Source organism: Pristiophorus japonicus, chromosome 10, assembly GCF_044704955.1.
Source record: "Pristiophorus japonicus isolate sPriJap1 chromosome 10, sPriJap1.hap1, whole genome shotgun sequence".
NCBI lineage: Eukaryota > Metazoa > Chordata > Chondrichthyes > Pristiophoridae > Pristiophorus > Pristiophorus japonicus.
Window position 1 is genome coordinate 205751583 of NC_091986.1, and position 17714 is coordinate 205769296.

At 48.3% G+C, this 17714-nt stretch overlaps 1 protein-coding gene across 1 annotated transcript in view; it reads left to right on the forward strand.

Annotated features, from left to right (window-relative positions):
- LOC139275278 (CD99 antigen-like) overlaps positions 1 to 17714 on the forward strand; it is a 107420-nt gene that overhangs the window by 76468 nt on the left and 13238 nt on the right. Inside the window, exons 5-7 of the mRNA XM_070892529.1 lie at positions 8281 to 8319; positions 10673 to 10732; positions 14327 to 14386. Of these exons, the coding sequence (XP_070748630.1) occupies positions 8281 to 8319; positions 10673 to 10732; positions 14327 to 14386 (159 nt within the window). The remainder of the gene's footprint in view (positions 1 to 8280; positions 8320 to 10672; positions 10733 to 14326; positions 14387 to 17714) is intronic.

The window sequence follows — 17714 nt, forward strand, 5'->3', positions numbered from 1 at the left end:
AAACAAAAGCCATGCCAAAAATTGCTGGTCACAGGAATTGGGAAGGGAGGATGTTGAGACAATCACTATCACTAGGGGGATAGTGCTGGACAGGCTAATGGATCTCAAGGTAGACAAGTCCCCTGGTCCTGATGAAATGCATCCCAGGGTATTAAAAGAGATGGTGGAAGTTATAGCAGATGCATTCGTTATAATCTACCAAAATTCTCTGGACTCTGGAGAGGTACCAGCGGATTGGAAAGCAGCTAATGCAATGCCTCTGTTTTTTAAAAAAAAAAGGGGGCAGACAAAAGGCAAGTTAGTTTAACATCTGTAGTGGGGAAAATGCTTGAAGCTATCATTAAGGAAGAAATAGCGTGACATCTAGAAAGGAATAGTGCAATCAAACAGATGCAACATGGATTCATGAAGGGGAAATCATGTTTAACTAATTTACTGGAATTCTTTGAGGATATAACGAGCATGGTGGATAGAGGTGTACCGATGGATGTGGTGTATTTAGATTTCCAAAAGGCATTCTGTTTACAATATACATAGATGACCTGGAAGAGGGGACAGAGTGTAGTGTAACAAAATTTGCAGATGACACAAAGATTAGTGGGAAAGCGGGTTGTGTAGAGGACACAGAGAGGCTGCAAAGAGATTTAGATAGGTTAAGCGAATGGGCAAAGGTTTGGCAGATGGAATACAATGTCAGAAAATGTGAGGTCATCCACCTTGGGGTGGGGGGGGGGGGGAAGAGAGGAGAGAGAAACAGTAAAAGAGAATATTATTTGAATGGGGAGAAATTACAACTTGCTGCGGTGCAGAGGGACCTGGGGGTCCTTGTGCATGAATCCCAAAAAGTTAGTTTGCAGGTGCAGCAGGTAATCAGGAAGGCGAATGGAATGTTGGCCTTCATTGCGAGAGGGATGGAGTACAAAAGCAGGGAGGTCCTGCTGCAACTGTACAGGGTGTTGGTGAGGCCGCACCTGGAGTACTGCGTGCAGTTTTGGTCACCTTACTTAAGGAAGGATATACTAGCTTTGGAGGGGGTACAGAGACGATTCACTAGGCTGATTCCGGAGATGATGAGGGTTACCTTTTGATGACAGATTGAGTAGACTGGGTCTTTACTCGTTGGAGTTCAGAAGGATGAGGAGTGATCTTATAGAAACATTTAAAATAATGAAAGGGATAGACAAGATAGAGGCAGAGAGGTTGTTTCCACTGGTCAGGGAGACTAGAACTAGGGGGCACAGCCTCAAAAATATGGGGGAGCTAATTTAAAACCAAGTTGAGAAGGAATTTCTTCTCCCAAAAGGTTGTGAATCTCTGGAATTCTCTGCCCAGGGAAGCAGTTGAGGCTAGCTCATTGAATGTATTCAAATCACAGATAGATAGATTTTTAACCAATAAGGGAATTAAGGGTTATGGGGAGCGGGCGGGTAAATGGAGCTGAGTCCACGGCCAGATCAGCCATGATCTTGTTGAGTGGCAGAGCAGGCTCGAGGGGCTAGATGGCCTACTCCTGTTCCGAATTCTTATGTTCTTATGTAAGACTCCCAAAGCGAGAGCTGCAGAACATCAAAAACGTTAGTGGGAGTTGTGTACAGACCTCCAAACAGTAGTAGTGATGTTGGGGAGGGCATCAAACATGAAATTAGGGGTGCGTGCAATAAAGGTGCAGCAGTTATAATGGGTGACTTTAATATGTACATAGATTGGGTTAACCAAACTGGAAGCAATACGGTGGAGGAGGATTTCCTGGAGTGCATAAGGGATGGTTTTTTAGACCAATATGTCGAGGAACCAACTCGGGGGGAGGCCTTTTTAGACTGGGTGTTGTGTAATGAGAGAGGATTAATTAGCAATCTCGTTGTGCGAGGCCCCTTGGGGAAGAGTGACCATAATATGATGGAATTCTGCATTAGGATGGAGAATGAAACAGTTAATTCAGAGACCATGGTCCAGAACTTAAAGAAGGGTAACTTTGAAGATATGAGGCGTGAATTGGCTAGGATAGACTGGCAAATGATACTTAAGGGGTTGACTGTGGATGGGCAATGGCAGACATTTAGAGACCGCATGGATGAACTACAACAATTGTACATTCCTGTCTGGCGTAACAATAAAAAAGAGAAGGTGGCTCAACCGTGGCTATCAAGGGAAATCAGGGATAGTATTAAAGCCAAGGAAGTGGCATACAAATTGGCCAGAAATAGCAGCGAACCCGGGGACTGGGAGAAATTTAGAACTCGGCAGAGGAGGACAAAGGGTTTGATTAGGGCAGGGAAAATGGAGTACGAGAAGAAGCTTGCAGGGAACATTAAGACGGATTGCAAAAGTTTCTATAGATATGTAAAGAGAAAAAGGTTAGTAAAGACAATTGTAGGTCCCCTGCAGTCAGAATCAGGGGAAGTCATAATGGGGAACAAAGAAATGGCGGACCAATTGAACAAGTACTTTGGTTCGGTATTCACTAAGGAGGACACAAACAACCTTCCGGATATAAAAGGGGTCGGAGGGTCTAGTAAGGAGGAGGAACTGAGGGAAATCCTTATTAGTCGGGAAATTGTGTTGGGGAAATTGATGGGATTGAAGGCCGATAAATCCCCAGGGCCTGATGGACTGCATGCCAGAGCACTTAAGGAGGTGGCCTTGGAAATAGTGGATGCATTGACAGTCATTTTCCAACATTCCATTGACACTGGATCAGTTCCTCTGGAGTGGAGGGTAGCCAATGTAACCCCACTTTTTAAAAAAAAAAAGGAGGGAGAGAGATAACAGGGAATTATAGACTGATCAGCCTGACATTGGTAGTGGGTAAAATGATGGAATCAATTATTAAGGATGTCATAGCAGCGCATTTGGAAAGAGGTGACATGATAGGTCCAAGTCAGCATGGATTTGTGAAAGGGAAATCATGCTTGACAAATCTTCTGGAATTTTTTGAGGATGTTTCCAGTAGAGTGGACAAGGGAGAACCAGTTGATGTGGTATATTTGGACTTTCAGAAGGCTTTCGACAAAGTCCCACACAAGAGATTAATGTGCAAAGTTAAAGCACATGGGATTGGGGGTAGTGTGCTGACATGGATTGAGAACTGGTTGTCAGACAGGAAGCAAAGAGTAGGAGTAAATGGGTACTTTTCAGAATGGCAGGCTGTGACTAGTGGGGTACCGCAAGGTTCTGTGCTGGGGCCCCAGCTGTTTACACTGTACGTTAATGATTTAGACGAGGGGATTAAATGTCGTATCTCCAAATTTGTGGATGACACTAACTGGGTGGCAGTGAGCTGCGAGGAGGATGCTATGAGGCTGCAGAGCGACTTGGATAGGTTAGGTGAGTGGGCAAATGCATGGCAGTTGAAGTATAATGTGGATAAATGTGAGGTTATCCACTTTGGTGGTAAAAACAGAGAGACAGACTATTATCTGAATGGTGACAGATTAGAAAAAGGGGAGGTGCAACGAGACCTGGGTGTCATGCTACATCAGTCATTGAAGGTTGGCATGCAGGTACAGCAGGCGGTTAAGAAAGCAAATGGCATGTTGGCCTTCATATCGAGGAGATTTGAGTACAGGTGCAGGGAGGTGTTGCTGCAGTTGTACAGGGCCTTGGTGAGGCCACACCTGGAGTATTGTGTACTGTTTTGGTCTCCTAACCTGAGGAAGGACATTCTTGCTATTGAGGGAGTGCAGCGAAGGTTCACCAGACTGATGGCGGGACTGACCTATCAAGAAAGACTGGATCAACTGGGCTTGTATTCACTGGAGTTCAGAAGAATGAGAGGGGACCTCATAGAAACGTTTAAAATTCTGACAGGGTTAGACAGGTTAGATGCAGGAAGAATGTTCCCAATGTTGGGGAAGTCCAGAACCAGGAGACACAGTCTAAGGATAAGGGGTAAGCATTTCGGACCGAGATGAGGAGAAACTTCTTCACCCAGAGAGTGGTGAACCTGTGGAATTCTCTACCACAGAAAGTTGTTGAGGCCAATTCACTAAATATATTCAAAAAGGAGTTAGATGAAGTCCTTACTACTAGGGGGAATCAAGGGGTATGGCGAGAAAGCAGGAAGGGGGTACTGAAGTTGCATGTTCAGCCATGAACTCATTGAATGGCGGTGCAGGCTAGAAGGGCCGAATGGCCTACTCCTGCACCTATTTTCTATGTTTCTATGTTAATCAGAACTCATTCACTACAAACAAGCCCAAAGTGGGCAGAGAAAACTTTTCAAGAACACCCTCAAAGCCTCCTTGATAAAATGCAACATCCTCACCGACACCTGGGAGTCCCTGGCCAAAGACCACCCTAAGTGGAGGAAGAACATCGGGAAGGGTTGAGCACCTCAAGTCTCGTCGCCGAGCGCATGCGGAAATCAAGCGCAGGCAGCGAAAGGAGGGTACAGCAAACCAATCCCACCCACCCCTTCCCTCAACGACTGTCTGTCCCACCTGTGACAGAGACTGTAATTCCCGTATTGGACTGTTCAGTCACCTATGAACTCATTTTGCGAGTGGAAGCAAGTCTTCCTCGATTCCGAGGGACTGCCTATGATGATGAGGAACTCGAGGCTGATTTGTCGCAGTGTAAAGCTCCCAGCCTTGCTGCTGTTGGGGGACCAGCTTACAGCCTTGAGCTGATGTGCACCAGCTCAGTCAGGGACAGCGATGCGAAATGAAGTCCTGCCGACTTTCTGCCTGGTTTTCAGATTGCTCCATGTGCTGGTCTCCCTCGCCGTGGGGAATGCAGCTCCCAGTCAGCATTGAGAGTCGTATTCGCTTGTGTACCTTTTTCCTCTGTTCCTTTTTATAGAGTCTTGCCCCGTGACACAAACTCTTTGAGATATCACAACCTTGGCAGCTTCCCGGTGACTGATGACTATAGTTTCCGACTACCGCACGTCGGAATGGATTAAAAAAAATTTTGAAATACAATTAACTAAATGCACACTACCTAAAATGCAGAAAAAAACGTGCGTCAGTATTTGCGAAGTTAATGGTTCAGGTAGAGACCCTTCAAGCACTGACAGCTGACATCAATCGCTAGAGTACTGCGTGCAGTTCTGGTCACCACATTACCGGAACGATGTGCTTGCACTAGAGAGGGTACAGAGGAGATTTACCAGGATGTTGTCAGGACTGGAGAACTTGAGCTATGAGGAAAGATTGGATAGGCTGGGGTTGTTTTCTTTGGAACAGAGGCGGCTGAGGGGAGACCTGATTTGAAGTGCATAAAATTATGAGGGGCCTAGATAGTAGATAGGAAGGACCTATTCCCCTTCGCAGAGGGGTCAATAACCAGGGGGCATCGATTTTAAAGTAATTGTTAGAAGGATTTGAGGGGAACTTTTTTTCACCCAGAGGGTGATGGGGGTCTGGAACTCACTGTCTGAAAGGATGGTAGAGGCAGAAACCCTCACCACATTTAAAAAGTACTTGGATGTGCACTTGAAGTGCCATAACCCACAGGGCTTTGGACCAAGAGCTGGAAAGTGGGATTAGGCTGGATAGCTCTTGGTCAGCCGGCACGGACACGATGGGCCGAAATGGCCTCCTTCCATGCTGTAAATTTTTCTGATTCTATGACCGTCTTGCTGTATAGATCCACGAATAAATGGCTTTGACAAATTGATGCTTTTGCGGTTCTTTCAGTGCTATCACAGGAAAGACACGTTGAAATAATCCAAGAATCGGCAATATCACTGACACTGTAAACAAAATCCTGACTGCATTAGGTTTCTGGGGATAGGGGTCACAGAAGGACAGCTATCTGTGAACTAGTCTACATATTCCTTCTGTTTTTAGCCCTAGCTTAACGTTAGCTCAAGTATTTGAGTAGATAGCAATTGGGGAGAAAATGTCACCGAACCAAGAGCCAGGCTGCTCAATCAACAGAGTGGGTGGGAGGGGAAGGAGAGAAGGGAGGGAGGGAGGTGGAGGAGGAAAGAAAGTAGTAGCCAAGGCACAGATCTGTAAATGGAATTGTTATATATGCAGACTATAGATATACTCTCTGTGTAGTCACTGTATAGTTGCATAAGATGGAGACTTGTTTACCTGATGTACTATCAGTTAGGTTTACACTGTGTGTATATACATGCTGGCACCACTAGAGGGTGTAACTGGTGGAGACCGGGGTTCCCTGCCCTGGTGGCAGGGGCTGTATAAAAGGGGAGTCACCATGCGGCTGCCTCACTCTGGAGTTACGAGTAAAGGACCAAGGTCACTACAGTTTGAGTACAACACATTGCCTCGTGGAGTCATTCATGGGTACATTACAGACATAATAGGAATTTTCAACAGGCCAGTCAGCATCCAAAAGGGAAAGGAATGGTTAATCTTTCAATCTCTGTTCCAAGGAAAACAACCCCAGCCTATCCAATCTTTCCTCCATAGCTAAAATTACCCAGTCCTGGCAACATCCTCGTAAATCTCCTCTGTACCCTTTCAAAGTTAAACCTCTCACAGAACCAGAGAGTTACAGCATAGGAGGAGGCCATGTGGCTGGCTAGGATTGTGTCAGCTGCTTGCTACAGCAATCTGATCCCTTGTATTCTCAAGTTTACATCTGTCATACGCCCCCTTTAGTCTACTTCATCCTGCTCTCCAGATCCTCCATCATCCAGGGAACTCTGACCTTGATTGCCCTCCCACTTCCCACTTTGTGGGAATGAACCTGGACTGTCCCCTGAACCATCTCCTCTTTAAAGGCCGCCTGTTGCTCCATCACATTTCTGCCCGCCTCTCTTGGACTCCAATTTACACAGGCCAGATCCCCCCTCAATTCGCTGTGGACACTCGCATCATTTCAAGCTTTCAAGGCCGAGCGGATAGCTTTTTGTTCGGTAAGGGTATCGAGGGATAGGGAGTTGAGGTACAAATTGGCCATGATCTAAATGAATGTTCGACAGGCTCGAGGGGCTGAATGGCTCATTCCCATTCCTCGGCATCGAAGTACTGACCACACTCGATCAGCTCTGCTAGGTAGGCCACATTGTTCGCATGCCAGACACGAGACTCCCAAAGCAAGCGCTCTACTCAGAACTCCTTCACGATAAACGAGCCAAAGGTGGGCAGAGGAAACATTACAAAGACACCCTCAAAGCCGCTCTGCTAAAGTGCAACATCCCCACTGACACCTGGGAGTCCCTGGCCAAAGACCGCCCTAAGTGGAGGAAGTGCATCCGGGAGGGCGCTGAGCACCTCGAGTCTCATCGCTGAGAGCATGCAGAAATCAAGCGCAGGCAGCAGAAAGAGCGTGCGGCAAACCTGTCCCACCCACCCCTTCCCTCAACGACTATCTGTCCCACCTGTGACAGGGACTGTGGTTCTCCTAGAGGACTGTTCAGCCACCTAAGGACTCATTTTTAGAATGGAAGCAAGTCTTCCTCGATTCCGAGGGACTGCCTATGATGATGAATTCAGTCTGATTTAAGGAAGCCAGTGCTTGTTTGTGTGTGTGTGTATACATTCATGGGATGTGGGCATCGCTGGCAAGGCCAGCATTGATTGCCCTTGGGAGGTGGTGGTGAGCTGCCGCCTTGAATCGCAGAGGGCAGTGAAGAGTTAACCACTATGGAGTCACACATTAAAAAAGAAAAGAAAGACTTGAATTTATATAGCGCCTTTCACGACCACCGGACATCTCAAAGCGCTTTACAGAATGTAATCACTGTTGTAATGTGGGAAACGCAGCAGCCAATTTGCACACGGCAAGCTCCCACAAACAGCAATGTGATAATGCCAAAATAATCTGTTATTATGTTGATTGAGAGATAAATATTGGCCAGGAGACTGGGGATAACTCTCCTGCTCCTCTTTGAAATAGTCTGAGAGAGAACACACGGGGCCTCGGTTGAATGTCTCATCTGAAAGACGACACCTCCCTCAGCACTGCACTGGAGTGTTAGCCTAGATTTATGTGTTGTAAGTTCCTGGAGTTGGGACTTGAATCCGCAACCTTCTGACTCCAAGGCGAGCGTGCTACTTGCTGAGCTACAGTTGACACATAGGCCAGACCGGGTAAAGGTGGCAGATTTCCTTCCTTAAAGGACATTAATAAACCAGATGGGTTTTGACAACAATCTGGTAGTTTCATCATTACTGATTACAGTTTTTTTTTAAATTCCGGATTTATTTAATTAACTGAATTTAAATTCCCCAGCTGCCGTGGTGAGATTGGAATTCATTAGCTCAGTCCTCTGGAACCACTATTTTTTTTGTGTGTGTGTGTGTGTTCAAAGATGCTGGTAACTTTATTTTCTAACCGCCATCCCCCTTATTTTTCTTTCAGCTGATGGATTTAATTTAGATGATGCCATTAATGGTAAAGGTAAGTACAACCATTTCAAATTGAGGTTTGCATGTGCATTATTGCAGACTGTAATTCACCCTTTCGGTACACTGATGATTTAACCTTTGGCAAAGAAATATATTGTGAAATATATTTGTTCTATCTTCAGTACAACTCAAGTTAGGTTTGTTCACATTGATCATATTTTACCTTGGATTTGTAGCTGTTAATCAAAACAGAGAAGCTCTCAAAGTCTTGTTGGTTGGCTGAATCCTCCAACAAAAATTGCAGTTTTTTTCCCCCCGATTATCCCATCCTCGTCGCCATTGTTATATCTTCAGTACAACTCACAAACACACGCAAGCCTTAAGATGGCAGAACATTCCGGAACTCTCGTCAGGTGACCTGTTCCCTCTATTTGTACACAACACTGGCTGCAATGCCACAGTAGTCCACAGGTGCAGCTATATGTGTGTGTGTATGTATATATCAATATTATAATGGGGACAGGTTAAATTGGGGTGGGGAGATTATACCCTGACACTGAAATGTGCCCTATCTGTGTGAAGATTCACATCATTCAGTCGCTTAGTCTTGTGTGCTATGTAATTGGTGCACAGTTATTTATTGCTGAAATTATGTAATTCCAGTCCCTCTCCCCAAATAATTCACTTTTTATGAGCTTCAAATACTTCACAGGATGGATAGAACTCTCTACAATTCTGCAGCCCCACCACTGCCCAACAAATCCTGAAGGTGCAGTGTTCCACAAGGCACGGAGAGCTTTCTGGTACCTCGCCCGTGTTGCCAATCTTCATATTTGAGCACTCAAGACTATTCTACCTTCCTCGCAGGTCAGGGCCACCACGCTGTCCAGGGGCCGCTTGCCTTTTATGGCCCCGACCTGACCCTGGTGTCACCAGTGGCAGGTCGGGGTCCATAAAAGGTGAGCGGCCCCTGGCTAGCATGCCTGCATACCACTTCAGCGTACAGCGCAAGCTGGTGCAGGAGGGCGACGGCAGTGAAAAGGGCGACTGATTTGGACGTCACCATAACCCAGGTCGGTGATTGGAGTGTGGGAAGGTACAGCCGGAGCGGCGAGAGATTGCAGTGCGATGCGATCGGGGCCCAGTGGGGAGGAGTGAGTTCGGGGCCCAGAAGAGGCGAGGGCCCAGGGGCAGCAGGGGCCAGCCCGCACTGCGATATGTGCGCGCACTAGGGTGTGTGCAGCAGAGCTGGTCTCCAGTTGTCCTGGTTAACCCTTGCCACTGGACCAAAGACCTAGCTCTGTCAAGCCCGTGTGGTGGCTGGTGTGCAATGGCCACCACACGTTAATAAAAAAAAATTAAAAAAAATCCACGCATAGGCATCTTCCACCCTTCAACCTGCAGTTTGGGATCTGGAATATTAGGCCCTTCATTGAAACACTAGTGAACTCATTGATCACATCCCTTTTTGGTGTGGAAGCAAGTCATCCTTGATACGAGAGACCGCCATAGAAGATTCTACCTTGAAAGGATCACAATCCAAGTTTTTTTTTAACCCGCATGTGCACACCAACAAGAGTAGTTTGAGTGGGGACCCTGGCGATCTGCCAGTCGTCTCCTTGCTAACCCAGGACAGATTTCAAAGTGGTCTTTCAGTTTACATGTAGCTTCGTGTCAATACCAGGTGGGCCCCTTTGCCCGCTAGACCGTGGGGGAGTGAGCTGTTCCCGTGAATTTTCAACCTATTTGCACGGAGCTAATCTAGCCCCAGACATATTGGAAACACACTAACATGGACGAGCAGGTAAAGACACTCTGGTCCATCGAGCCTGTCCCACACAATTGCAATGCCTTGCATATCACATGTACACTCCCCACTCCACCTTGAACCGCGGGGGTGGGGGCAGGAAGGGGGAGAGAGAGGCCGGGGGAGAAAGAGAGAAAGAAAAATCTGGGAAATTCCTCTCCGAGCCATCAGTCCGGCCTGGAATTCCTTGCAGCACCTTTCCCTTGTAAGAGGTGATTGCCGCTGCAGCCATTAACAGGTCCAGCTCTCGCTTGAAAGAATTTTGCGACCGCACGAGACGGCAGCCGAGTCCAGAGATCCGCTGTTCTCTGGGAGATGAATCGCCGCCTGACATCGAACCCAGATCCGGTCTTGTACCAGTTCAGTTTGAGACATTTGGGCTACGCAGATCCATGTGTTTTTTTTCCAGTGATTGTCGGCAGATGAGCGAGCAATCTGGCTCCACGCTGATCTCGTCAAGGTGCATGAAACACAAGTTGTACTTTCTACCTGTTGCTGTAACACTGTGCTGTCGACAATGTCACAATATTGTAATGTCACCTGTTCTTGGCCAGTGACGGATTTCAAACCCTAAACTGCAGTTTTACTTTTCTGACAGACAAATACACTCCAACGAAGCCCTCCAGGCCGGCAAATGTGCCTAACGCTGGTGGTTCAGGTAATGGCACAAGCTTCTGAAGTGTGAAGTGCGTGTGTGTCTGTCTAGGGGAGGGGGGGGGGTGGTGTCTGTCTGGGGGAGGAGGTGGGAGGATGGTGTCTGTCTGGGGGAGGAGGTGGGGGGATGGTGTCTGTCTGGGGGAGGAGGTAGGGGGATGGTGTCTGTCTGGGGGAGGAGGTAGGGGGGGTGGTGTCTGTCTGGGGGAGGAGGGAGTGGGGGGTGGTGTCTGTCTGGGGGAGGAGGGAGGGGGGGGTGGTGTCTATCTGGGGGAGGAGGGAGGGGGGGGTGGTGTCTATCTGGGGGAGGAGGGAGGGGGGGGTGGTGTCTATCTGGGGGAGGAGGGAGGGGGGGGTGGTGTCTGTCTGGGGGAGGAGGTGGGGGGGTGGTGTCTGTCTGGGGGAGGAGGTGGGGGGGTGGTGTCTGTCTGTCTGGGGGAGGAGGGGGGGGGGGTGGTGTCTGTCTGTCTGGGGGAGGAGGGGGGGGGTGGTGTCTGTCTGGGGGAGGAGGAGGAGGGGGTGGTGTCTGTCTGGGGGAGGAGGAGGAGGGGGTGGTGTCTGTCTGGGGGAGGGGGAGGTGGTGTCTCTGCATCTGTTACTATTGGACATCAGACAAATTTTAACGTCAAGCTTGTACATAATTTTTGGATTGTAATATTTGCAAGGAATAATATAAATTGAGAGAATAAATCTAGAACGAGGGTTGGGGGTGTTCACTGGCAGAATGTACCTTCAGGAACAGTGGTGAGGTGCCATGTACACATGACTGATGAGTAGGTTTAGTCAACCCCGAGAAACCCATCATTCCAATACTTTCTCCCCCCCCCACACCCTTCCATCTTCCATCTGGCATTACTTCTGCTACTATTGCACCAAATCCAATGGTCGTGACTCGACTACATGCAAGAAAAATTCTGTTGTCCAAAGGTTTAAATTGAACCTGGTGCTTCTCAACAGGAGGCGCTCTTGGTGCTGGTACATAGTGTCAAAATCACCCCTCCCCGGTCAGATATAGCATGAACCTGTCTTGATGTCGAGTAATGCTCCTTCTCCCTTGCCCCCAACAACATGGGGATAAAATTCCACGTCGCACGTGCGGAGTTAGTGGATCCCGCTTGTTGTACACCTTGCCCCAGTTTCCTTTACATCCACTTCTTCAATGGAAAGGATAATCTGGCAGGGTATGCAGCGGGCAGCTGATTGGCTACTGTCCGTTCTGCTCCACCACCCCACCGATGCTTAAGTTTTCAGCCTATGCCTCAGTCTCACATTCTCACTTTTTTGAATTTGACCCTGGGACGCTGGCAGGCTGAATTTGCCCGAGGAAGGCAGTGGTGGGCCTATCTCTTGAATAAGCTTGCCAGTATATGACTGAATTTTGGGGTGTTTCACACACCCATGCGCATTGGAAACTCTGTGGGTGTGTTCGTTTTTTTTTTCTGACACCGTGCACTGTAGAATTTACAAGTTTGATTGGAGCAGTCCCTAATACTGCAATAATAACTTTAATTTATACAGTACATCTAGGCTGGCTCACCAGTGCAGTGTTAAGGGAGTGCTGCACTGTCGGTGGTCTTTCGGACGAGACGTTAAACCGAGGCCCCGTCGGCCCTCTCAGGTGGACGTAAAAGATCCCATGGCGCTATTTCGAAGAAGAGCAGGGGAGTTATCCCCGGTGTCCTGGCCAATATTCATCCCTCAATCAACATCATAAAAACAGATTATTTGGTCATTATCACATCGCTGTTTGTGGGAGCTTGCTGTGCGCAGGTTGGCTGCCGTGTTTTCCATATTACAAAAGTACCTCATTGGCTGTAAAGCGCTTTGAGACGTCCAGCGGTTGTGACTGGTGCTATACAAATGCAAATCTTTTTTTAATGTAGCAAAAACAGTTCAACGTGGTTAAATACAGCAGTTAACCTGCTCTGCCACCAAGTAGTATTGGGATTCAACTTGCTTATTTCTTCCCCCCCCCCCCACCAAGTTTTCTTCCCCTCCTGGAACCGTTAACTCCTTGCTGGAGTGCAGTTCCACAGGCACTAAACAATTTTTAATACCATGTCCAAGTAACCATTTGTGTCTGCATCTCGATCTAATGTCAGCCTATTTGACTTCAGGGAGCATTGCAGCTGAACCATTCTTGTCTTCACTTGATGCCTTCACAGGTTCCCCTCATGTGTTGGTCCCCCTTAGTGCTGGATATCTGGCTTTTCACTTCCCCAGCTCACCCGCCCAGGTATGGTGAGGCCACCTGTGGTACTTCTGTCACCACAGTGGTGGAGATGGTCGCTGGACATCGAACTTAGGACCTTGTTGGTCCTTCCAAGATTTCTGGGGGGGAGGGGGGAGGATTTACAGTTGCCTGAAAAAGGTAACCAGCAATTTGAAAGTCTGGAGGGTCTTCTGCACCCATTTGCCTGCTTGAATCTACTTTCAGCCGGATCTTTGGGCACCCAGCACACCTGCCCAAAAAAGGGCGCCGAGAAGTTTCAAATCTATAGCTTTCAATGTCTGGAGCATGTCCGTCCCATTTCTCCTGAAGGCCGAGAAGCCGAGCCAGCGATCCGTAAAGGAACCGTTGTAGACTTCGGCTAAATTGTGGGGCCAGGAGGGGGTGGGTGGTCTTGTGGGACCCACGCCAAAACTTCCACCAGCATCCGAACCTTGCTCCACCCATCAAGCCGGGCGTACCTCATTCTCGCCAGATAAGGGCGCTGCAGTGGGAGTGCCCGTCTGGCTCCTCCAACTCGCCTGTACACGAAAATGGTTCGAGCCTCCCTACCGCCAGGCAACCTGGGCGCAGGCTCTGCCCATTCGGCACCCCGGAAAGGCTGCCAGAAGAGAAATGTGCCAAGGCTATAAAACGAAAGAAAGACTTGGATTTGTATAGCGCCTTTCACAACCGCCGCACGTCTCAAAAGTGCTTTACAGCCAATGAAGTACTTTTTTTTTTGGAGTGTTGTCACTGTTGTAATGTGGGAAACATGGCAGCCAACTTGCGCACAGCAAGCTCCCACAAACAGAAATGCGGTAATGAGCAGATAATCTGTTTTTGTTAATGTTGATTGAAGGATAAATATTGGAACGTACACCAGGAATAACTCCCCTCTTCTTCAAAACAGTGTCATGTGACCTTTTACATCCACCTGAGAGGGCAGACGGGGCATCGTTGTAACGTCTCATTCGAAAGACCAACACCTCCGACAGTGTAGCACTCCCTGCACTGGGAGTGTCGGCCTGGATTTTTTTTGGGTTCCAGTTCCTGAACCCACAACCTTCTGACTCCGAGGCGCGAGTGCTGCCCACTGAGCCACGGCTGATACTTAGCCGTACTGTGGAATGCAAAACACTGACACTGGCAAATTGCATTGTGTCTGTCTTCTGGCATCAGTCACTCTTTCTCCAAGTTTAATTGCTGTGTCAAAGATTATTTTAAATGGCTCTTGTTAGCCAGCCTGGCTGCTGCCCTAATTTATGATCGATCTTTACTGGAAAGTGGTGTGAGTAAAAGTTCCTTGACTTTTCAGAGTAAGCAGTTCCTCAGTCCATTCTCTATTATGTTCCTCACCACCTTCTCTTGTTTCTTTTAATTTGGCAGGTCGTCAATTTGCGGATAGTGATCTCGAAGATGGTCTCCCTGTCAAGCCCAATGTTGACGGTAACACCTTTTAAAGTCATTATTTGGTTCCTTTTCAATGACCTCGATATGCAAACCACATACTTTGGCGTATTACTGAATAACTGGTACATGTTGAAACTCCCTTATCCAGAACCACCCCTCGTCCAGAACCATTCCCGGCCACCGCGTGGCGCATGCGCAGAAATCCGACATGAACAAATTTAAGTCCTTCCTCGCTGCCGACTCTCGCAATCGCTGGCCTGACCCCTCATGATCCTTCTCCACCACCCCCCTGCCCCCGGCCATGATCTCTCTGCCGCACTCCCAGCCCCGATAACCCCTTGCTCAGTACCTGTACCATCCAATTTAACGTGACCACCCCTCGTCCGGAAAAATCCCTTACCCAGAACAGGCCAGGTCCCGAGGGTTCTGGATAAGGGAGGTTCAACTTGTACATATTGTCTCATCGTACGTCGGGCAGAAATTATTCTAGCCCAAGGTCATTCTTTTGACTAAGGTAGACTGGTAGTGTGTGGGATTGCTACTGTAGAATATGTATTTAATCCTGATTTCCCTCCACACAGTTCAGATGTTAGTTGTTGCTGTGGGTCTGGTTTTTTTTTTTGCACAGGTGGAGGGGGTCTCTGAATGTAAGCCAAGATGATGATTGGTGAGCTGCTCTTGGCTGGTGTAACAGTGCTTGTTGTAGTCGAAGCCTAGGAACTGATCATCTGCCTGCCATTTTGCCAGTCCACTTCTTCCAAATGTAACTTTCAACGAGCTCCCCTTGTAGCTTTGTGGATGAAGGTATTGTAGTGATAGATGGCAGCTGTTCAAGAAGGCAACTTACCACCACCTTCTCGAGGGCAATTGGGGCTGGGCAGTAATTGCTGGTGACGCCCACATCCCAGAAAAGAATCAATAAAAAATAAATCCTCTGATGGGTGAATGGAGAACAAGGATGGGACGACCTTGGATCTAGCCTGGAGGTGACGAAGGTTGAATAGGTTCCCATTGGTTCTGCAATTTAGTTCCACTCCAGTGGGGAGCTTGTTGAGTAAGCTGGAGTATTGCAGCGAGGAAGATCGAGAAGAGCGTTGGTGCGATGACTCAGCCCTGCTTGACCCCGGTCCGGATGTGGATTGGGCCTGTGGTGGATCCGTTGGTCAGGTTCACAGCTTGCATGTCATCGTGGAGCAGGCGGAGGATGGTGACAAACTTTTGGGGGCAGCCGAAACTGAGGAGGATGCTCCATAGACCCTCGCGGTTAGAAACAGAGAAAATAGGTGCAGGAGTAGGCCATTCGACCCTTCGAGCCCGCACCGCCATTCAATAACATCATGGCTGATCATTCCTTCAGTAACCCTTTCCTGCTTTCTCTCCATACCCCTTGATCCCTTTAGCTGTAAGGGCCATATCTAACTCCCTCTTGAATATATCCAATGAACTGGCATCAACAACTCTCTGCGGCAAGGAATTCCACAGGTTAACAACTCTCTGAGTGAAGAAATTTCTCCTCATCTCAGTCCTAAATGGCCTACCCCTTATCCTTAGACTATGTCCCCTGGTTCTGGACTTCCCCAACATCGGGAACATTCTTCCCGCATCTAACTTGTCCAGTCCCGTCAGAATCTTATGTTTCTGAGATCCCCTCTCATCCTTCTAAACTCCAGTGAATAAAGGCCTAGTTGATCCAGTCTCTCCTCATACGACAGCCCAGCCATCCCTGGAATGAGTCTGGTGAACCTTCGCTGCACTCCCTCAATAGCAAGAACGTCCTTCCTCAGACTAGGGGACCAAAACTGAACACAGTACTCCAGATGAGGCCTCACTAAGGCCCTGCACAACTGCATTAAGACCTCCCTGCTCCTATACTCAAATCCCCTAGCTATGAAGGCCAACATACCATTTGCCGCCTTTACCGCCTGCTGTACCTGCGTGCCCACTTTCCGTGACTGATGAACCATGGCACCCAGGTCTCGTTGCACCTCCCCTTTTCCTAATCTGTCATCATTCAGATAATCTGCCTTTGTGTTTTTGCCCCCAAAGTGGATAACCTCACATTTATCCACATTATACTGCATCTGCCATGCATTTGCCCACTCACCTAACCTGTCCAAGTCACCCTTCAGCCTCTTAGCGTCCTCCTCACAGCTCACACCGCCACCCAGTTTGGTGTCATCCACAAACTTGGAGATATTACACTCTCTTCCTTCATCTAAATCATTAATGTATATTGTAAAGGGCTGGAGTCCCAGCACTGAGCCCTGCAGCACTCCACTAATCACTGCCTGCCATTCTGAAAAGGACCCGTTTATCCCGACTCTCTGCTTCCTGTCTGCCAACCAGTTCTCTATCCACGTTAGTGTATTACCCCCAATACCATGTGCTTTGATTTTGCACACCAATCTCTTGTGCGGGACCTTGTCAAAAGCCTTTTGAAAGTCCAAATACACCACATCCACTGGTTCTCCCTTGTCCACTCTGCTAGTTACAGCCTCAAAAAATTCTAGAAGATTCGTCAAGCATGATTTCCCTTTCATAAATCCATGCTGACTTGGACCGATCCTGTCACTGCTTTCCAAATGTGCTGCTATTTCATCCTTAATGATTGATTCCAACATTTTCCCCGCTACTGATGTCAGGCTAACCGGTCTATAATTACCTGTTTTCTCTCCCTCCTTTTTTAAGTGTCAATGGCCTTTGTGAGGTCAAAGAAGGCCGTGTACAAGGGTTGGTGTGTTCGCTGCGTTTCTCTTGTAGTTGCTGCGCATTCTCTGCTGCGCGGTGACGATCATGTCCGTTGTACCCCTTAGTGGATGGAATCCGCATTGTGACTTTGGGAGGAGCTCTTCAGCCAAAGGGAGAAGACGGTTGAGGAGGATTCTTGCGATGACTTTCCCAGTGGCCGACAGCAGGGAGATTCCTCTGTAGTTGCCCTTGTCCCCTTTGGTCACGATTACCGCATGTCTGAGATCTCCTGGCATGCTCTCATCCTTCCAGATGAGAGATGAGGTCGTGCATTCGTGCCAATAGTGCTTCTTCGGTGGGGATTCCATCTGCTGCTGATGCCTTGTTCTCGATGTTGCAACACCCTCACCGCCACCTGGTAATCCCTGGCCCAGGACCGCCCTAAGTGGAGGAAGAGCATCCAGGAGGGTGCTGAGCACCTCGAGTCTTGTCGCCGAGAGCATGCAAACACCAAACGCAGACTGTGGAAGGAGCGTGCGGCAAACCAGACTACCCACCCACCCTTTCCTCCAACCACTGTCTGCCCCACCAGTGACAGACTGTAATTCCCGTATTGGACTGTTCAGTCCCCTGAGAACTCACTCTTAGAGTGGAAGCAAGTCTTCCTCGATTTCGA